This window comes from Oreochromis aureus, linkage group 13, assembly GCF_013358895.1.
Source record: "Oreochromis aureus strain Israel breed Guangdong linkage group 13, ZZ_aureus, whole genome shotgun sequence".
NCBI lineage: Eukaryota > Metazoa > Chordata > Actinopteri > Cichliformes > Cichlidae > Oreochromis > Oreochromis aureus.
In genome coordinates, this window is record NC_052954.1 from 13,538,287 (window position 1) to 13,561,174 (window position 22,888).

A 22,888-nucleotide genomic window follows, 5' to 3' on the forward strand; every position below is an offset into this window, starting at 1 on the left:
GCACATGTTGTTACATCATATTAGTGAGTGTGCTTGCATAACTAATAATGAGTGGAACCACAACTCGTGCAACTCAGAGTCTCACTGCCTCTTGCATTACCCCTCCCATTTCTGTTAAATGGAGTTTTATTTGCCTGGAAACCCATAAAGCTTTAAAGCAAAAGAAACTCTCCAAACACTCCGACATCTGCTCGCAGTGCTGGCATGAAGCGACACCACTGGCCCAATTGCTGCGTCTATTTTGCAGTGGACATAATTACAACATTTCCCTCTTGGATGATGTTTGCAAGAGTCCGAGGCACTGCCAGGGCAGCTGAGTTTCCACAGCAGAAGGTTCAGATTGTGTTTGGTCATCTCACTTCTGTGTGAGTAATCAGCTCTCTCCTACAGGCGGGTTCATGCTAAACAAGACACCGACTATTTGTTCTTGATTGCAGTGCAAACAAAGGCCCAGAGGGCTCTCTGCAGCTGAGTAACATCTCCCTCCACCACAGCAGCGAGTGGATCTTGGAAAGCTAAAACTCCAGTCATACTGTTGGTCCTGAGATTTTGGGAATCTACTGTAAGACTATAGGAATAATAGACAAACATTTGATGCTACACTCAAAAAATATTTATGCTCAAAATGCCAACTTTAAATAATTTGTTTACATATACATATTCCATGTAATTTTGTTACATAAGCACAATGTCAAAAATTACATTTAATGGAATTTGATTGAGTGAAATGATTCAAGAGTATGATTCAGTTTGTTTGTTTTTCACATGATAAAGAAATGCTGCATATTTGTGTGTCAGCATGAGTCTTTGTGGTTAAATTGTAATGAATAAATGTGTAATAGAACAAAATTGCAGGATAAAGTTGTGGTTGCTGGTTTCCCAGACTGTCCTGTAATTATAAAAGTTTTTGTTAATTCACCTAAATGTCCTAAAATGTCTTTTTTTTAACTGTGAAAAACAGACAACAAACAGAGAAACATTTCTATAGTATATAGTGGGGAAAAAAGAGAACTTTTCTGTCATTTAATATATGAAATACTTAAATACTTTGGAAACCCGGCCTTATGTTTACACCCCGACCTGATTGGTATACATCCAGTTTTAGCATATTTTCTTTAATGATGAATTATTTTAATAAATAAACCTTTGATTTTACATGTTCCAGTGACATGTTACTCAAAAATGCTGCTTGATGTTTTTGATGGCCAAGAAACTTTTTTTGTTTGTTTTTTGTTTTACATGTTTATGTCTGATATTTTTTCATAATAAAGGTTATTATAATAATAATGGTTAAAACTTAACAGTTTTTCCTGAAATCCTGCAGACTTCTCAGTAGCTCTGGTGGGTAAGTTCCTTCAGGTTTTCAGGTATCCATACTCAGAGAACTGCTTCTGGAGGTCAAAGATCCTATAAAAGCTCAATATGGACAGAATAAGCCATGATGAACCACAGTGCAGAAATTATTAAAGACTCTTGCACATTTACATTCTGTGTAGGGTCCAAAGCTAGCAAGTATTAAGTGGCTGTGGGGAGAGGCTTCAGGTGACAGAAGGCCAACTTTATTCCTTCTGAACAAAGAAAAGAGACATAGGCAGACAGCCAGAGAAGGACAGAGACAGAGAGTTGTGAGAATATAGAATCTTAAAGTGAGTGTCCCTTGTTTTAGCGGCCGGGAAACAGCACACAAAACAAATGAGAAGTAAACAAGCAGCCACAGGAAGCCATTAACAGTAGCAGGGACCAATTAGGCCCCAGCAGGTGTTCTGGCCTTTGCTGCCTCACTTCCATGTCTGCCAGAGCCCCGATCTTCTGAGGAAACAACGGGTAGTTTTATTTGCTCAGCAATTTGAAGCAAAAGATTCCTCCAAAGGGCCTCTGAAGTAATTTATTGCATTCTCTTTTGTCTCCTCCTGCTACTTAAGCGGAAGTCATTACAGAGGACACTTAGATCCCCTTCAAGAAGCCTGACTTTTACAGGATAGGAAGATAAGACAGAATCTCTCTACCATTAGACCCCCTCTATCCAGGCACCCTGTGAAGAGTATAGCTCTCTTTACACCCAGTCAGAAGACACACGTGGAAGTCAAAATCAAAGTCACTCACAGTACAACACTGTAGCTGCAGACAGACATTTTCAAGACTACATAAGCTGCAATATAAATAAAGGAAAACAATAATGAATATTCATATCAGTATTATAAACCAGGAAACATGTATACATAATTATGAAATGCTAAAAAAAAATTAGATTTTCCAAACTTTTTAATTTTCTGTTGAATCAACTTAAAAAGATCTGATCATCATCTGCACTTTGACTAAACCGTGCTCACACTACAGTAGCTACAGATTAGCTTTAGTCTAGCGAGCCACCCATACTGTGCAGGACATTTATAGGATCCATTTACTCACTGCTGCTGTGAGTATATTAACTATGTGAGTGGAAATTTAGGGGAAAAAAGAGAGAATGTGAAGGTGATGTTGTTAAAGCAAGCTGAAAGTGAAACCTTAAGTTTTTGCTTTACATCTGGAACTTTTCTAGTCTACAAATGGTAAAAGGCTCGTGTGAATCTCAGTAAGCAGAACTTTGTCACATTTAATGTCATCGCCACATTAAAAGAGGCCCACAAACCAGAAAAGCACAGGCTGTCTTAAAAGAGCAACGTGCTAAAACAAAGTCCAATAACAGGAATCATTAATACCTCATTGTATTCAACCATAAATGAACTCAGCCAGTGTTTACTGAGTGCAGCTAATTCTAAAATTTGCACCTTGACTGTCACAAAGTGCACTATAATATATCCAGTTTCATACAATTTATTTAATTAATTAATTTTTAATTTTCTTCAGTGCATTAAGCTTCTGTAGGACTGGTGGTCATTTATGGAGGACCAAAAAAAAAAAAAAATCATTTCAAGTACAGAAGCCGGTGTTTCCACTGTGCCAATAAAACACACACAAAAAACTGATGCTGCTGAGCTCAGACCTGATTCTTATTCTTTTTAAACTGCAAAGTTCAGCTGAGGATTTTCCTGAATTACTGCCAGATTCACAGTCTTTGATTTCACACGGTCACATTATTTATATATATATATTTTTTTATATATTTTTCCTCTGACTTTGCTCCGGGTGTCTCATTTCTCTGCTGAAGCTATGACCTCTGTGAGTGGACCTTCCAGTAGCTTAGCACAGCGGCAATGGAGAGCATCACAGAGGCGTTCATGTAGGCCTCTAGATGGCGCTGTAGGATAAACAAATCAAAAGACACCAAGCGGATGGAAACCGTTTAAAAGACATAAAACAGAGACAAGTGTTTTAGTACCGACCAAAGATGTGGACATGCTAAAGTGACTGCTGTGATTATCGTGATCAAAGAACTTTGTTCTCTCACTGTTTTGTTTTTTTCTGCAGATGCAGAATGAGTAACTAAATGATTACAAACTGTCTTAAACATTATAGCGTAATTACATCATTTTATAACTTGTTCCAGCTGTGTTTGATGTGGAGGTCCTGGCCTTTTTCTCTGGGACTTGGCTGCTGCCACGAACTGCCTTCCTCCTCCGGAGCGTTGACTTTATTCCCTGCCTATCAACAGTAAAGACCTACTTTAGATGCTGTGGGAGCCTGAGGATTAAAAAAGAATGTTGTTGTTTTTTTTGGTAATCCCATCGTTTGCCAAGAGCATCTTCCCACACAACATCCTGACATTGTGTTCTTGCAATGTGCAGCCAATAAGTAAATAAAAGGAAACAAGACCATATGCTGCAGGAATATGCCCACCTTCACTCCCACTAAGCCTTCATCCTATTCCCTGATCTTCAGTGTGGCTCTAGATAACTCTGAGCATATCATCAGGCAGCAGTGTCCTTTCCTTAATCCAGATAATGAATGGTTCCTAGTAGATGCTGCACAGGGAAGCTTTGTGGACAGATTTCTAATAATACACCTTAATTCAAATGCACTAAATTTGGTAAAGGTGCAAAAAGAAAATATGAAACCAAAAAGGAGCGCAGGATGTGGTAGGTGTTATAAAAAGCAAAAAAGGAATGCAAACCTTATGGGAGTGATAGCATGCATGCTGCTGTGCATTGACAGCTTAGGTTTGTGCCTTTTTATACAACGTTTATGTCCCCCCTTTCTGTTGCATGTATTTGTCATTGTAACTCTGTCCTGAGTTGGGAAAAACTATGAAAACATGCCCACATATATTCTTCATTCCCCTCGTGTCCTCATTATTAGTTATACAACACATGCCACAGGAGATTACTCTCACTCATATAATCCTTAAACGAAGAATAAAACATCTTTTAGCTTTTGTGGGAGGACAGCACTCTCAGATCAAAGTCTTCTTTTTGAGGCTGCCTTGTCTCTGGCAAAAAGGCCTCAGTCTTGAGGGGCTCACCCTGGATGACCACAACACTAAAGTTTATTGGCTGACTCAGTTCAGGAAATGTCTGGTTTGTCCTTCCTCACAAAAGCTGCTGGAAACACGGGATTTATCAGTTCCGTTGCCACAGTGATGCCGTCGCAGCACAGCTAAGGGACCTGCAGTTGTCTGCTGTCTCTGCTGTGTGCAAAGTGTCAGTGACAGAGTGAAGGCAGCATCCATCTGTGCTCCCTGCCACTATAAATCAGGGGAGGATAATGAAGCTGCCCTGCTGTACCGCGCCACTCTCCCACTTTCTGATCACAGTACAGTGTGGTGAACAGAAAGCCCGCAGCCTTTCTTCTTTTTTGTTTTACTCCTAATCCAGAAACAGAAGTGTCACTTGGATTGGATGGATTCATATGTAAACAAATGGTCTGTGGCAAAAGGTGAAAAAAAAATCCAGCTTGGTCTGGATTTCACAATCCAGATGAAAACAAAAAGACTTGAAGGGCGGTTTAAAGATAAAGTTTCCACTTTTATCCAAGCCGCCCTTTGCAACTGCCCCCATTCCTTCAAATTGCACTTTTCCTATTGACAACAAGCATTTTAGCTACTTCACACATAATGATGCAGTTCTTACCCCCAGGACAGACTCACTCATGAATAGCATGGCTTTCAGGCACATATGAGCCAGCAATGAATACCAGAGAGACGCACACAAACAAGACCGCAATAGAAATGAGACAATAGAAGAGGCTTACACAACTTTTGGTCACTAAGCCAGTTGATAATATCACTACAGGAACCATGGAGAACCAAACGGGTCTTGGTACACGCTGTAATGGCTCAGCCGTGATCTCAGCACTCAACAACCAAATCACTTGTGAGACCGAACGGGAACATCTATTCAGGAGAAAACGCTTTATTGTAGAAGCTTTGCTTGTTTACCCAGATGACACAGTGGAGAAAGTCTGTGGCGTTACACACTGTACAATGACATTTACAGAGTTATGGCCGGACATGTATTTGACACTTGATTATTTGCTGCAGGTTTGAATCCATTCCTAAATGAAACACCTTTAAAAAGAAAACAACTGATGAGTGTGTCGTATAAAACACCTGTCCCCAACAGGCAATACATCTGCAATAGAGGGAAGAGCGCTTGATTGATGCAGGTCTTTGCACTTCAGTTTTATGGCAACTCTATTGCCAAGACAGTGTTTACTGAGAAGAGGCAATACGCTAAAAAAAAATTGGGTTTTTTCCATTAATAAAATGTCTGCCAAACAACAGCATTACCTGAGGTTACGAGCGGAGGTATATGTTTTAAAATGCCTTACCAGTTGTTGGTATGTGAGCCCTCCAAACAAGCTGTCGTGTCTTAAACTTACAACACTCCTCTGTCTGACATGTAATAGAGTTCAAAATGTACCACACACAGAGTAAAACTCTGGTTACCAAGTTACAGAGAACAATGCTGCAAATGAGAATCTCCATACAGAGGAATTTCAAATATGTATTTGGCCGTGCATAGAAACTGAATTTGTATTCTGAGGCTTGCATTTGAATGTTAGTTTAATGATCAATACAATCCACTGTGGGCAGGTGTGACTCTAAAAAAACAAAAGCATAAGCCTCATTTTATGGCTTAAATGATCTGCGACTCTAATGTGTGGTTTATTTCTTTTTATTTTTTCCGTCTTGAAACACCCATATTCTGTCCCTCCCCCCCCCCGACCTGGACGACTACCTGAGCAGCATACTTTTAGGATAGTTCACTTCAAACTACAGCTACTTTGCAGCAAGTCCTGTAGATGTGGCGTTTCACCAGATTTTAATACCAGTGTGATACAGTCTGGAGGTAATTTCCTAAAGGGATCATGCACCTGGGCCCTACAGTACACTTGTGAACCCTGCTTAACAGGAAATCTAAGATGCTTAGAACACTAATGCCCAAATGGCCTCAGGTAGCTACAGTGGCAACAAAGAGCCTTTAAAACGCTTGTCTGAAAACTGGCCAGAAGTGTAAAAGAAATCTAAATGACTGCAAATTAGTTTAAAAAAAAAATAAAAAATTAAGAGGCACAGCACAATACAGCTTTTCAAAGATGTAAAAGGATCGAGACAGTTGCATAATTAAAAAAAAGAAAATGTTTTTACTTAAAATTAGCTTAAATTAATGAACTGAAAAGATATGTGACAGTACAAATATTTAGTAAACATTAAATACTGTACACCACTGGTAAATCCCTGCAAAGGATATAACCCTCCTATGAGAGGAAAATAAACAATTCAATTTGGTTTCAGGAGCAGAGGCAAAGAGCTCTGTTGTTGACAGTTTATTGTTCTCCCACACAAAGGAGCAGACCCCTCTGCCAATCCACTGGCGCCTTACTGAAAAATAGAAACCACGTGCAAAGGACGAGAATTTAAAGGTATTTAACTAAAACTGAAAAAATAAAATAATGAACAGGCATCAAACTCCCAAAGCAAATATCCCTGCGAGCCCTAAGCACTGCTGGATACTTTTAAAATCCTGTTTTTGATGAGGAATGTAAATGATTCCCTCTTGACTTATTATGATTCCAATGGAATTTCCTCATTTCATTCGTTTTCTTAAATAATTGACTTTTTTTTAAACGTATTGACATCTATTTTTTTTTAATATATATTTCTTTAACAGACTGACATTCATCTGAAGACAAGTGGATTTCCTCCCTTTAACGTTTACTTGAGAAGATTAAAATTCAGGATGCCTTTGCAACAGATGTACACCAATTGCACATTGTTCACAAGTCCATCACACTGAGAGTCCCGGCTTAACAACAAGACATCAAAGCCAGGTGTCAGCAGCCTTTGAGATGCGGAAGTGCGGAAAGTTTGTCGACTTTTCCCAAAGCAGCGGCATTTTCGACCCCTTTTAGCCACTCTTTGCATTTCCTTACAACAGTCTCATCCACATCTCCGTCCTCGTCTTCATACTCCACATCATCGTACTTGTATTGGTCATTCAGCAGAGATATTTTAACGATGGCGGTGATGTCCTGCTCCGCGCTCTCCGCCTTGACGGCCGGCGCGCACCCCTTGGACCCTCCGTGCGTCTTTTTGGATGGAAAAACTCGCCGGTGCCGAAAATCGGTGCCGGCGCAACACTTTTGTTGCTTTGCCATCATTTGTTTTTCTAGATTCCGTTTTTGGATAACAAGAATGGCTTCGGGGGTGAGACTGAGTGTAAATTGAATCTCCTTCTTCCCTTCCTCTTTTCCACTGAGTTGTCTCGTGGAGTCCATGGAGCTGGAGCGCCTGACTCCTTCAGATGAATCCTGAGGTTTGGGCACCATCAACCACGAGGGCTTTCCCTGGGTCTCTTGCCCGGCACCGGGCTTCTGAGTGGGGCTTTTATTTTTGTCCTGCTGGGGTTTTCGCCCCAAGTTCCTTAAATTCGCCGATGCCCAAGATGTGGGCTGTTTCTCCTTATCCGACCCCCCTCTCTCTCCGCAAGATTTGCTGGTTTGCTCAGTCTGAGGAGGCATTCCGTTGGCTTTCTTTTTCCCGAATAGTTCCCTGCCAGGCGATGAGATCCGCTGGTGGAGGCTGATGGGTGGAAAAGGCATCGTTGTGTCTGGAAGTGGTCAGGATATAAAAGCGTGCAAATTATTCTGAGTGCAGAAGAGGAAGCCCTGCGTAAAGCGCCGGTCGTCGCTCTGCGGGCATAATCCAACAGAGAGGCGGTGGAGGGGGTTGCGGTGCACCTGTTGTCCGCACTGACTGGAGTTCAACTGGTTCACACAAGGCAGCCCGGCCGCTTTATGCAGGAGCCGGCAGGAAGGCGTGGCAAGAAGCGCCAAACAAAGCCATGAAAAAAACTGATGATGTCATTTCATAATTTTCAACAACTTCCTCAAACGATGAGCCACATCCACCCAGAGTTCCCCTCACCTCCTGTCACAGCGCGTCTCTGCTGCTTTCCAGTTATTGGATCAATTTCTCGTGCATTATCGTACCCATCATAAGCTTTTCAGGACATAATGAGCCTGAAAACTATGAGTCATCATTTGCTGTTTTTCACAAGAGTGATGCCTTTAAAGAAATAAATTGCAACATTAACCCATTAAAACAGATAAAGCCGAAAAAAACGACTTCTTATAACATTTTTAGCCGATAACGTCTTTATTCAATACATAGAAAACTAATTCAAAAGTATAATTACTCTGTGATTTATTTGCACTGCCAAAACATACTTGGATGAAAAGAAAGAGAACTTATGGTCATAATCATGAGTTTAGTCCTTGGTGCTCAGATCAGTGTGTCCTTGAACACGTCACAGGCACAATGGCATGCAGTTTCATTGTATCCTTTCAGTCAATATGATCTCAAATGTCAATTATCTGATGTGTATCGACGGTCACTTTTGTTACTCCAGCCATACAGACTATGAAAAAGCATCTCATAGGATACACAAATAATCTGCAGTATTGATTTTTCTTTGTCCTTCTTTGCTTCTATCTGCACTTTCTGCCAGGCAGAAATCAATGAGTCCTTTTGCTAATCTGTAGTTATTAAACGATTTTATACTGCCTGCATATTTTACGGTTCGTGAAACATCTTGGCTTTAAGTCATGCATCAGATGCAGTTGCTCTGGAGATGGGGAAATAAAACTACATTTAAAATGCATGTGTGTTTAACACTTTTTGAAAATTAACAGTCTTCAGACACTTAGAATCAATAACTGGGACAGCAGCTCCCACCACAACACAGGCCAAGTTATTTATTCATCTCTGCAAGAAGACTTAGATCATTAAGCTGAAGAAGACACACAGACTTGTTTAATTTCAGTGCTTGCTGAGGCATGATCCCCGTTCTCTCTGACATAACAACAGATTAAATGTACTGAAGGGGAAACAGTTGGGACGCTAACAGATTGCTGGGGTCAGGGTTCTTCCCCTTCATCTTCAAACTTTGGTGTAATCCAAAAATGGCTGCTACGGAAAACCAATCAGAAAAAAAACAAAGACAACAAACTCTCTCATTTCAAAGAATTATTTTATCCCCCCAAGATTACTTCGAGAGGGATTTGCTGGGTCTCTGCCAAGTTAGATGAACAATAAGTACTGAGGGGAGATTTCACCCATGGTAATCCAACAAAAATACAAGTGTCTAACCCCCCCCCCCAAAAAAAACCCCATAAGCGTAGTAAGATAAGAAAAGAAATGGAATTATTTAATCCGATAAAGCAATTAAGAAAAATAAAAACTTGAGCTGAGCTCTTATTACGTAGAGAAACGCATTTTAGTTTAAATTCAAAAAATGCAAAGGAATCAAGACTGACTGCTGGCCCAAGGAGCTCTAAAAAGCAGAAACACCTTTGTTAGTAGGATGTGAACATCTGCACCACAAATGGGGGTAGGAAGAGGTTATGAGTGTTCTGGAGGAGGTTGTCATGACAACCACATCCTCAAAGGCTACACCATCACGCTGAAGCAGTATAGGGGAACGCGATGCCAGCTATATTGGGTTATTAGGTCATGTAAAAATCACAATGCTCAGAAAAGCGTAATTAACTGGGTCACTGCTACATCTGGCAGGAAATCAACCTAAAAAGGAGAAGCATTTTTAACATGATTTCACATGATACACTGAAGACTGAGTGCTTTTTAAATTCTGTTTAGCTGTAGAGGAGAAAAAAAAAAAGAAAAAAAAAAATCATATTTCAGTGCATCATCAGTGAAGCAGTGACACAATTGCCAAAGGGAAAACATCAACATGGAATAGCATCTGAGAGCCTCTTTACACATCACACAACTCACACACAAACACGCACACACGCACGAGAGAGAGAGAGAGATAATGCTCTGACAACGTTTGCATGTAGGACGCCAGATGACAATTAATTTGTATACTGCTCAAAATGCAAATATAGAACCTGACTTATATTTGAACTATTTTCTTCCTGCTGCATATAATCAGAAGGCACTTTGTTGTATTTGACCACATACCAGACTCAACATCAGTTTCTGCACTTAAATGGCATAAATACACTCAGAAAATTCAGGAATATCTTTAAATATATTAGCCATTAAAGGCACCCATTACTCATGTCAAAAGCAAAAGACTGATACCTATTATCTGGTGATAGTTATAGACCTTGAGCGACACTTAAAAAGCAAGACTTCACAGTATGAAAGCTATAATAAAAATTTGGAAATATAGTGTATATACAGTATCATGTATATTTTACAAAGCCTCTTGTTCGCAGTTTGCATATTAGGACCAGTCTTGATAGGACTCCAAAGTCTACAATTTCCTAACTCAGACAGGTCGTGAAGCACTTGATCACAGCATCCCTGTCAAAACAAATAAAAGAGAGAAACAGAAAAAAGGCAATTAAGAAATGAAAGGAAAAACTAAATATAACAAAGACAAAATTCTGCCATGCGTACAAAATTAAAAGCGACAATGAGTCCATTTTTACGATGATCTGGGTGGGGCTCATCATGAATAAGTGAGCGTGTTTTGGCGGGGAGGGACCACATGCTCAGAATGATGGGGGCTTCCTTTTCTTTTTTTCCCCCAGGTACACCGAGTTGAAGGATGATGCAATGCGAGCCGTCACCATGGCGACCACGGATCGTTGCCTACTCTATTTCCCTTCACACAGTTTGTTCTTGCCATCAGTGGTTGCTATGCAGACTTCGCCTGCAGACACGGTCGAAATTGGAAGGAGGAGGTGCGAAACCCGTCAAGGTTAAAAGAACAAGGGGGATCATGAGCAGTCTGACAGGGAGGAGGGGAGGCCGCTGGAGAGAAGGGTTGCTTCCTTAAACGCTTTGGTTTTTATCAAAACTAAAAAAACTAAACAAACAAAACCAACCTCTTCTGTGTTTTTAAAAATATATCACTTAAAGCTTATTGTCATTTCCACTGCATAAATAAATTATCAGTCTCAAGGGCTTTCCCCAATTTCTGATTAGATGTCTGAGCCAACAGAAGCCTTAAAGTGCTATGGGACGTGCACAGGCAGCAGGTTTTAGTACCTCTATCTGCATGTGTGAGGGGATATAAATAGGAAACAAGGTAAAATACATTAAAGGATCAAGTCCATTGGCCATGTGTTATGGCAGTGGCCAGCCAGGTATCGCAGACTGTTGGAACACAGACAGGGATGGGAAGTACTATAGCACTGTGCCATCCCATAAAATCTAAAGTCGTGAGATCAAAATATGCAGAAACAACTTAAACAACAGAGGCCAAAGCAATCAAATCTGAATTAAATGAAAAATGGATTAAAGTAAGAGGCTTAAGGAGACAGAACAAAAATGTGTTGACAAATAATAAGAAACACAGTAACAAAGAAGCAGCTGATTGGCTGATTTAGTATCAAGCCCAAAAAAAAGAAAGAAAACCCTGCCATAAAATTTGCATTCCTCTACAGGAATTTGTTTTTTGGGGAGTGACATGGGAAAAGGTCTTTGTCTAGGCCTCATTTTGTTGTTAGCTTTTGGGCTGGGGGAGGGGGAGATTGAGGTAGTTAAAAGGACGTCCCTCAGCTGTCAGGATGGATTATAGGGTCGCCCAAACACACAAGATACTTAGTGGGTGGGGGCTGCATGGGGGCTCTGGACCAAATGAGCTATAACCCAACTTACATCTGAACTGACAAAACAAAATCACACCTCATGCCTGGCCTGGAGGTAAAGCACTGAGGTGGTACAGCATATGGCACCAAAGTGAACACTTTTGGTACAGTGGAGAATTTTTTTTTCTTTTAAAGAAAAGCTGCAAGACATTAAGACACCTGTGACAACGACTTATGACACTGCAGGCTTTTTGTCTTTGTCTTTGATGCAGCACAGCTTAGCCAGATCTAATCAAAAATTTGCATTGTGCCTTAACCCTGTAAACCTTAACATAAGCTCATTATATGCAACGTAAAAGCTACATTAGGGAAAATATTTTTGGCAAATCAGATTCAAAGAGCATTATTTCATTTAAAAAAGCCACTTCATTTTGATATTATGGATTTAGCAATGATGTCACAGCACTAAACCATGGAGGGTGTGAAAACAACAGGCTGCCATTTGTTTGACACCAAGAGCCTACACTGATCGTAATGGGGGATTAGAGCCATATGGTGGACGCAAACAAGAGAAAGACGTAAATAAAAAACATGTTTTCAATGAAGGGTCATGCATGCCAGAGAGTACGAGCACATATCCATAAATCCAGACAAAGCATGCAAAGTATAATCCTGTCATCTTACCTGGCAAATGGAATGTAAGAGATGCTATACCTGAAAGAGAAGAAACACACAATAAAGGATGAGGGAAAACACTGGTGATGGTGGGATATCTTTAAGATGATGATTGTAGAAGAAGATACTAATTACGAATGAACTGTGCATGTCATGTACCAGCTAAAGCAGATTACCTTTATTTAAAGTCCTTTGCATTAGTATTCACCTACTGATGGAGAATGAATGAATGTGTCCCTTAGCTCATTTTAAATTTGATTCAATGTTTACATTTATTTTATTATTTAAGGCCAATACAACAAAATATGTTTAACTAACTAGTTGTCCTGTAAATTCCTTTTTAAATCTTTCCAGGAACTGAAATCTGATATGATAGAACCATTGTCATAGGCATTTTTATATCACTTAGCAGTGATTAACAAAATGGAATTGTACATTAATTGGATATACTGTATTCTTTGCACAAATAATAGTAGACAGAAAGGTAGCAGGCACACTTATGAAACAAACACAGAACCCTATCCAGGAAATGATCACGGCTAAGGTTCAGCTTAATAGATTCCTGATGAAACCAGTAATGTATTTTAAATATGTGAGGAATGCACTGACACTGTTAAATAATCAACTAGAGCTCAAACATGAGCATACCGACAAGAATCCCCCATCTGTCTTAAGCAGAGCTGTAACAAATATAACAAGCAGTGTAACACACTTTTACATGTGAATCTTCTGAGTATCTTAATTTAGTTAGTTACAATGGTTTTGTTCTTAAACTTCCTTCTTTGCTCTATCTTGAGCTTGCGACAGTCAGTTGTGGTTGAGGATCATATGGTCATTTCACAGAATTCAGCCCAAGGACTGGACTTTGACCCCATCTGTGTGGGTCAGTGGCGACGTCTTATTACGGAACCACCTTCGCACAGACGTCTGAGTGGCTGCGTGGGAGTGCACTATGCCCCCAGTCTGTTAAGAATGAGTTCTGGATGTGTGACTTGTGGTTTCCATGGTGATGCCTTTGAGAACGCAGGCAGAGCGGAAATGAATGTACGACATGTAGGTGTAAAAGCAGTGTGATTGTAAGACTGACACAGGCTATTCCCTTCCTCCATAGTTCCTACTGGCTCATTTTTCCATGCTGTCACACACATACTAGTCTTTTGTTAGTGCTGTGCAAATATGTTCAAATAAATGAACGTACATGTACTGACATGCTAATCCATATCATTCATTCACGTCTAAGGTTAAGCTTAATTCCACTGACTGTGTGGATGTCAAATAAAAGCTCAAATAGCTTGTAAGCTTGATATTTGCATGATATACATTTAAGTCAATTTAACAACAGGCTGAAAAACTTAAGCAATTCATCAGTTTGCAAAATTACTGACAACCTCTTTTAAGCTCTGCAAACGAAAAAGACCAATAATTATAAAATGCTCTAGTAAAAATAACATTACCCTCAGATGAAAAAGATTCATGACTTATAAAGATTTTAAATGTAAAAAGAACTAAAAAGAAAAAAAACTGCTTTAAAACATTTGAGTAAAGGACATGCAGTTAAATGACAAAAGAAATTATTGTGGACGTTGTAAATAGACATTATAAACTCACAGTTTTTAAAACACTATAACTTATAAGTGAAAGATGGGTTGTTTAGGTCTTTGTGTTACACACTTAGCATAAGAACAGATAACTAATTAAGGACTAATAGGTGCCATGTATTCTCCCTGGACCATTCACATGTAATTTTCATTATAGTAATGACTCCACAGAGAGCTGGCAGCCACTTCGTGTTGTGTGTAAACAATCCATGCCTGTCTGCCCAAACCACACAGCTAAATAGCACTACACTATCCTGCCGTCTTCTTTACAGGGCAAACATACACTGACCTACAATCAGGCATGGCCTCCTGCCCATCAGTCTTATTACAACACCTTTAACTGTAACCTGTATTTCAAACAGATGTCACTGTCTGCTCTGGCAAACTAGGGTAAACCAATTTAATCAATATACTTGGATTGTGCTTGCTATCATGTTGCCATGAACAATAAAATCCAGTATAGCTTGGTTAAAATTAAGTGTATCAGCCTTTACACTTTTAGCCAAATATGTGGCTCACTTACTGCTGTATCTAGTAATACTATAAAATAAACTTATGTTGAGATTTCAACATAAGTATAACATAAAATAAGATCTAGGGTTTCTAAGCAAACTGTTGGATTGTAATGAGTTATTCATTGCAAGTGTCAGTGGTTTGAGGCTGATCACTGTAGGTGTGAATAATGAACAAACTGTACTGAAATGGTTTAGACTACTAAGTCATCCTTACCACGTCATTGCCAGAAACTGCAGAATACAGAAGATGATGGCCAGTCCCTTTTTACCCCACTGTAAAGTCAATTAAAACCAAACAATTTTAATAACACTACTTTAAATTAATAACTGCAAACGGATTTGTTTGTATTGAAACATACTTACCCAAAACACTGAACAAAGTGTTAAGACCAGGCAGAGCTGTAAGAAGAAAGGAGACATTAGCTTGCATAAACATAAGCAAGCAAAAAGTTTACAGTTTTACTTTTTCTCCTTTTATTTTCAACATATCAGAAAAATAAAGTAAAAAAAAAAAAAAAAAAAAAACTTTAAGTGTTACTCAAGAAAACATCTACACTGTCAAGGTGAAATGTGTTATTAAGTTACGTTACTCATACACCACCAACTACTGTAAGTGGAAGTGCAGTGCAGTGCCTTGCATAATCTAAGTCTAAACAGTAAAACAGTATTTACCAGCACAACAATGGTTGCTATCAGTCGTGTTGGTTCGAACATGCGCTTCAGCTGTTTTAGTGGTCCCATTAGGAAGCAGGTGCTTTGGGAGAACAATAAAAAAGTAGATGGATTAAGCTCAGTACACAGATCTGTTAAAGCTGTGGTTGTCAAACAAGCAGAGAAAAACTTCACACCCTCAACGCATCACTTTTGAACAATATAAAAGTTTTAGCTAAGAAAACAAAAAAAAGCTCATAGTTTTAAGCCTTCCACTGCCAACAGTCACAATGGCTCATCTGCCATGTTTGCCTCTAGAGGCAGCGTCAGTTTATCAGGACTTCCAGTTTAACCACTCTACTTTAAGACTTCCAGTTAGGTCAACAATTACAACTACAGATAAGTAAAAACTGTAGTCACATGATAGCTGATTGTTTTGAGTATGAAAGTGTGCTCCTTAAGCACTGTATATCTGCATTCACTGAGGCTTGCTGATAAGTAATTGGTCAATGGAACTTTGCCAACAAGCGGACTACAAAACGGAAACCAGATAACTACCCATCAGGCGGCCATGCTCCACAGAGACTCTCGAAATATGAATCATCATTACCATTATTATAATTATCATTATAATTTGCCTTCATAGCATTAAATAGTCATTTTCCCTCCCCAGTGATTATCTGCAGTGCAGCAGAGGTTGAATAAAATAAATATTTAGTTGCTTTCACAGCTGTCCTGCATTGCATTTTTGGGGTTATGAAGCTTTGGTAGTAACAACAGTAGTTGTTACCTGATGGGTAGCTGCTCACTGAAAAGACTAAATGGGCAGAGATGTGTCTGCCGTGGAAAAGCAGTACATGTAACTGTCCAAGCCTAAAAAGTTGATAGAAAAAGTTGACAAAACAAACAAATGTATAAATACTGTAGGGTTAAAAAAAAAAAGATCTCAGGGAAGTCCCAAACTAAATTGACGAGAATGGGACAGATCCCTTTTGTAAACAAATTGGTTCCCCACAACATGAGTAATACATGGACCGCATACAGTACAGTATGAGTAACATCTGAAAAATGTGACCAACAAAATCTAATTTGGACTACATGTGGCAATAATTATGGTTTAAATGTTTCATTCCCAACACTTAAGACCTCCTACATGATGCATGTGTTACGTCAGTGACTTTAACAAGACAAAGGCTTTCCCCACTGACGAGGCACGCAGCTTTGGGCTCAGCTGAGCTGAGTGGGCAGAGGGAGTCCGTGGAGCGTCACATCTGTTAGATGAGACACAAGAGTAATGTGGGCTGACGCAGGCTCTCTCTGCTGGTCTGTTGAGAGGGATGGAGGCTTTTTTTCTCCTCAGAGTGTCAGAGACACTAATGATTGGCGCACATGCTGGGAAAAAGATCTGGCACCTAAAAAGTGTCACTGACTGTAAAACTGATCACGTAATTTTAACACATTAAGTGTTAAGATTTTGGCAGATCACTGAATAAACAATTGAAATCAGAGTTTAAGCTAAATTGAGCTTTTTTTTGCATTACATAATTTTGTTCTTTTGTCATTAAAAACACAGCACATAGCGCCTCCTCTTTTCATAACTGTGGCTGTCGAGAAGAAACCAGCTGCATACTGTTTTTATAAAGTAGGTTAAGCTCTGTAAAATAATATGATACTCTTTTGCACTGGACTGTTAACCTGAGCTATGAAGAAGGTGACCTAGTTTCTCAATGCATCTAACCTTCTGGATATTTAATACCTGAAAACAGAGACTGTACAGTCTGATAACAATCACCAAATCAAGCGTTTAGTGTCTGTCAAAAGAAGTCAAAGACATTACTGTAAGATTTAGACCTTGGTTCATCTACAAATACAAATCTAAATGTTGTAGATCTGGTGACATCTATAAAGATACATTTCTAATCTTAAGCTTTATATTGAGTTTTTTTCTCTACATTGCTTGTATGTGATTTTTAAGAATGGGGTTAGTTTAGATTTCTCTCTACTGGAAAGTCTTGACTTAACTATGTGAAGGTCCCCAAGATGATCCATGTTATAAACTGGTACTGAATAAGTAAAACTAAAGTTTTAACCATACTTTGTAAGTATGGTTCCCTGTGACAGGAAAGAAAATAGCTGGTTGCTCCTATACAAAAAAAAAAAAAAAAGAGCTCATTTACTCACATCCTCGTATAGAAAACGCTCTCGACTAGAAGAGACACACAGCTAAGCTGTCCCTGCATGTTTCTGTGGGAATCCTATCCTGTAGGTAGGATGTAAACTGCAAACCCTTGTGAAGCTCTACGAATTAACTTATGTCAAAACCTGATGTACACCTCGCCTACTTTGATGCAGCTCTCCGCTGATGACTCCTATGCATTCCAGCTTTTCACCACAGTTTTTTAATTTAACAGTTAGGAGAATCATATTCATGGTCTCAAAATAAGGAATAAAAATAACAGTGTCAGTAAGGACTCACAAATTTCTGGGCGAGTCCAACATACCCAGGTTATCTGGATTCATTTACCCTAACATTAGCGATGAGGATAAGTGGTCGAAAGAAGCTAGTTCTCCAGCTCACTAAATTAACCCAGGGTTTCCCCTGCATGTTCACATGAAAGGAGTGACGTTAGCAGCACCTGACCAATCTAAAAGGGTTGTTTCACAGATCTTAAGGATCTTCTTCGAGACAAAATGCCACCCACTCTAGAGACTTTAGGTGACTCACAATCTATAAAGAACATACAATATGTAAACACCAGTAAAATATGAAAGATGAATGCTGTAGAAAATTATTAATCTAGTCAATGCAGAGCAGTAAAATTAACATTTTAATTCCAGTTAATTATTTTATGGCTGAGTACATTATCTGTACTGGTTTTCACTCTTAAAGTGTTGCATTGAAAGTTTAAACTGGTCTACTCATACATTTACAATATCAGCAGATAATCTACGTCATACTTCAAACATGATGCTAGTAAAAGAAACAGTAAAAACATGGCAGCCCCACACCAATGACTTTAAACCAAACATGCTCCCAATAGTTTTAGTTTGTATACTCTCAGCTGCAGACTCTGTAGTGTTTAAAGGATTGAGAGTAAATAATAAATAAAGGAACAGAATTCAAATAAAATATGTACAAATTTGATAAAAGGTCTAAAAGTACAGCACAAGTTTGCTGTAATAAAGATGTGTCTACAAATCTGTATTTGTTACTGATGATGGTGAAACTCAAAGACTTTAGAGGTTATTAAAAAAAAAACGTCAGATCCTTCTCCTATCTGTGCACAGAGGTCAGAGAGGTTCTCCAGGAATGGTGACACTATTTTCTGGAAAACTGATTCATCTGCAGGTGGTAATTTTAATACCTGTTGGACTCTAATCTAGAGTACTAAGGCAATACAACTTCCCCCTAGTACAGAAAACCCAGCCAAAATCCTGCTTTGTAGCACAGGCCTTTGAAGGTGGACTGGCACGATCAGAATGCATGTGAGGGACGTACGAAGAAATGGAGAAACCTGAGGGATATATGGAGAAAGTCCTGGCATTTTGTTTCTATTGTTGCTGGTACAGCACATAAAACACTAGGACATGACCACAAGGTAACTAACACACAATGCACCTTATTGCAGAAGTCTAAATCATACCTTAATGTAGCGGTGGGCGATATATCGAATATACTCGATGTATCACACGTTTTTCCACGTACGATGGTTATAATCGCTGTATTGTAACCATCGAGTATAAAGTTTTCCATGAGCGAGGGAGTGAGACTCAATGCTATTATTTTACAATTTTTATATGTTCTAAACACAAAAGAGCACCTTTTTAATTTGATTGTTCTTTTTTGTCACGTGAATTCTTGCTGGATGTATTTTTTTGTTGCTATGATCTTTTGTTTGTTAAAGATCTAGTGGTGACCTCAGAAAGAGACTTACTGTGACAGTATTGTTATTTGTGAAAACCCTCTGTGTGCAACTGGTGGTTAAAAAAAAAAATGGTTAAAATAAAACATTTCAATTCATTACGATTTTTTGTACTGGAAGTAGAAAAAACTCCACATCCATGTGTGCTTAGACTGATATACTGTAGAGAATGCAATTTTAGTGAAACTATACTAAATGTATTTAAGGTATATCTGGTTGTGATTGTTTAAAAAAAAAAATCAAATATGGATGTATAAACACTAAAAGTTGTACAAAGTGCATTCTTATATACTCAACAGCACAAAAGATCCTCTGTGCACTAAGATTTATTCAGTTCATCTTTGGGTTCAAATTTGGAAAACCTAAAAAAACCTAAAAATCAGAATTGCACAGGCGTGACAACTTTAATAAATGACAATGCTTTCATCAAGATTAGATTACTTGCTTTGTTGCATCAAACTGTATAAACTCAAACTGAAAATAATACTTAATGTCATTCATTATCAGCTGAAAACATCTCGTAGTTCTTCAGGCACAGTGTTGCAAACACAGAGCAGCAGGTTATGAATGAACACAAGGACAATGTTGATAAATCACACACTACAGAAAGTCACCACAAAGCAAACCCTAAAGAAATATGACTGTGACAAGATACTCCAGCCATGAGTGACAATATAACCTTCAAGATGACTTTTTTTTTTTCTTGCAGTGTGTCATACTGATGACAAAAGGCTGATGATAATACAGTACAATACCAGTAACACTTAAAATTAAACTGGACTTACCTGGAAAGAGCTGCAATATTCCCTAGTGTGTAAAAGACTGCAAAGAGCTTCAAGCCATTTGGAAGGAACAGCAGTGCTGTGCCCTGGTAAAGAGATTAAAAAAAGAAAAAGAAAAAAGAATTCAGCTACACAAATTCATATCACCACTTTTCAGCAAGTGGTAGGAGGCAAAAATAAACAAACGGATATAATAGCTGCTAAGTGAAACCTAGAACTTAACTAGGTTAAAGGGTTAACTCTTAATAACCCTGTTAAAAATTCTGCTGAAAAAAACAAAACAAAACAAAAAACAAAAAAAAACAAAGGAGCAGGAGTGGCTGTCCTGTGGTTGTACTGAAACACGTTTGGCTCCCCCTACTGTTAGAAACCCATAAGGTTTGGTTTGGATTATAATAGACTTTAGTACTACTGGACCAGTGCTGTAGTCAGAGGCGTGTCTAAAAGGGGGCATGGGTGGCACTAGTGTTGCTGAAATATTTACTTAATTACTTTTACTAGTACTACGCCGTTTTCTGCTTTTACTCTACTAAAATTCTGAATGTGATTATAGTGCTATTCTTATGCCAGACTATCCATTTTAAAGCTTTAGTTATTTATTATTTTGCAGATTAATTACACTATTATAGTGTACCAACCAATATATAAGTAATTAAAATAAGCAAAAGTGTATTCATTAAAAAGATATACACTTCAATAAATAAATATTTATAATGCAATAATATCATGTAAATAATTCTAAAAAGTGCCATTACACCAGAGTACATTTACTATAGGTAGTTTAAATACATTTGGTTAAACACCATATGAATTATTACATTACTTTAATCTTTTACTTAAGTAAAAAGTCAAAATACTTATTCTATACACGATTCTTATTAAATATTTCCGACTAAACATTCTAATCTCCTGTGCCCCCCTATCGCCACTGCATTCTTGGTCTCCACTGTGCAACCCAATTTAAAAAAAAAAAAAAAAAACAACATCCTGGAAACACCCCTGGCTGCAGTCCAATTGTAAACACAGCTTATGTTTAGCCATAGGAAGAGATTATAAAACACTAATATCTTTATTTTGATAAGCTGTGATGGTTTCAGCCTTATCTAAAGTTATGATTAATAATTTTAATAAGATAAAATAGTAGGTGGCTCTACAGTGTGGTGGATCACACATAAGACTAACACGTTTAAGATCAGGAGGAGATACAAATCCCCTTTGGGGCTGCGTCAGGAAGGTAATCAAATGTAAAACTCAGGCAATCCCTTGTGAATAAGGGAGCAGCTATAAGAAGCTTCTAATAAGATGAAGCAGCTAAGATTCTGGGGGAAAAAAAATCTGGAAAGATATTCATTCTTGAAAGACACTGCTGCATTTAGGGATATTTATATAATCAGACAAGCAGCAGCAGCAGTTTTATGTAAATGTGTATTTATTTATTGCTGCGAACACGGTGATGGCTAGCAGTGTGTGAGCAGCCAGAAAAAAAAAGAAGAAAAATCTTTGAAAATAGGACATTTAAAGACTTAAATATTACGGGTTTTCATGCCACTAGATTTTCTACAGCGACTTTCAACTGTGAATGTTACCACCTATAAACAAAAGCTACATTTTACAATGGGTGTGAAAAATTGCAGTGGCTTCAAAGTGTTGACAGCAAGTTTCCTCCTTCTCTTCTGCAAGGCTACAAACTGATAAGTAAAGTTGTATGTACCCGATGTGGGTTACTTAAGTATAAGTGGCAGTAGGAGTTGATCGTACTGATCTGCTGGAGTAACAGAAGAAATTGCTTTGGCGGCAGTAGAGAAAAAAAAAATGCATTCTCCACATTCCTTTGGTCAGTATGAAGGCAAAAAGGACACAAAAACACATTTTCAATTTTGCCTGACAAATACACTCACAAGTATTGAACACAGGATGCCTGCAGCAAAGCAGATGACGAACCATTTCACCCTGGTGCTGTAGCTGAGAGTGCTGGCATCAAGGACCTGGTGAGAACAATGGGAGGATGTCACAAGACAGACCCAGTGACCTGCAGAAAAAGCCCATGGGCTTCCTGCTAATCATTTTTTAACCTTGCTGGCAAGAGCAAATCATACAGCGGCTACACCACAAACGGGGATTATGCTAGCATATGTTAAGAGATACAGAACACAACTGAAGTAGAATCTGCAAAGAATAAAAAATAAAAGCAGGAAAAAGTGTAGAATACAAAACACCAATAAACTGACTTCGAAAGCATGGCCTTACCTTATTTCCTCCTTATCGTGAACGCGTGAAAAAGGGGTACAAATAAATACACATGACTCAGTAAAGTTAAGTGCTAACAAAAAGTCAAGACAGCTGGCTTTAAACGGTCAGATGACGCTAGTTACCCGAAGCTAACACAAAATATCATTTTTTCATTATTAACAGCTACAACCCGCTTACTCAGTGAATACAAAATCGCATACAAACAACAGTATCTTGACATTAGCTCAGAATTTTAAACAGGCAGCGAAAGCGATGTTTTATTATTAAGGTATTTAAATGTTATCTGTTGTCTTGACGGTCAGTTAGCATTAGCAGCGTCCTGTCAAGCAGTACCTACCTGTGCAGTGAGACCCAGTTCCTCGTTGTCCTCTCGGCCGCTTAGCACACGACGAAGCTTGTCCATCGCTACAAGCTAGTTGGCGAACTGGCCAGAAAAAAAGCGGCCCGCTGTTCTCTTTTTCAGACTGTAACCTATGTGGTTTATGCCCACAACTGTTATCGTAGCTGTTATAAGTTTGACTTCCTGTATACTGGCCTTTGTAAATACTGAC

The 22,888-nt window shown here is 38.7% G+C and overlaps 2 protein-coding genes across 2 annotated transcripts; both read right to left on the minus strand.

Moving 5' to 3' along the window:
• Nucleotides 1–7,212: 7,212 nt before the first annotated feature.
• prr18 (proline rich 18) lies at nucleotides 7,213–7,980 on the minus strand. Its single transcript, XM_031732120.1, has one exon. It carries the CDS (start codon nucleotides 7,978–7,980, stop codon nucleotides 7,213–7,215), a length of 768 nt encoding a protein of 255 aa, XP_031587980.1.
• A 2,064-nt stretch (nucleotides 7,981–10,044) lies between these two features.
• On the minus strand, nucleotides 10,045–22,878 carry sft2d1 (SFT2 domain containing 1). Its single transcript, XM_031732080.2, has 8 exons — nucleotides 22,675–22,878; nucleotides 21,986–22,072; nucleotides 20,091–20,173; nucleotides 15,404–15,485; nucleotides 15,095–15,130; nucleotides 14,946–15,004; nucleotides 12,628–12,657; nucleotides 10,045–10,711 (listed from the first exon to the last, which is right to left on the minus strand). Exons 1-8 carry the CDS (start codon nucleotides 22,738–22,740, stop codon nucleotides 10,672–10,674), a joined length of 483 nt encoding a protein of 160 aa, XP_031587940.1. The 5' UTR covers nucleotides 22,741–22,878; the 3' UTR covers nucleotides 10,045–10,671.
• Nucleotides 22,879–22,888: the final 10 nt, after the last annotated feature.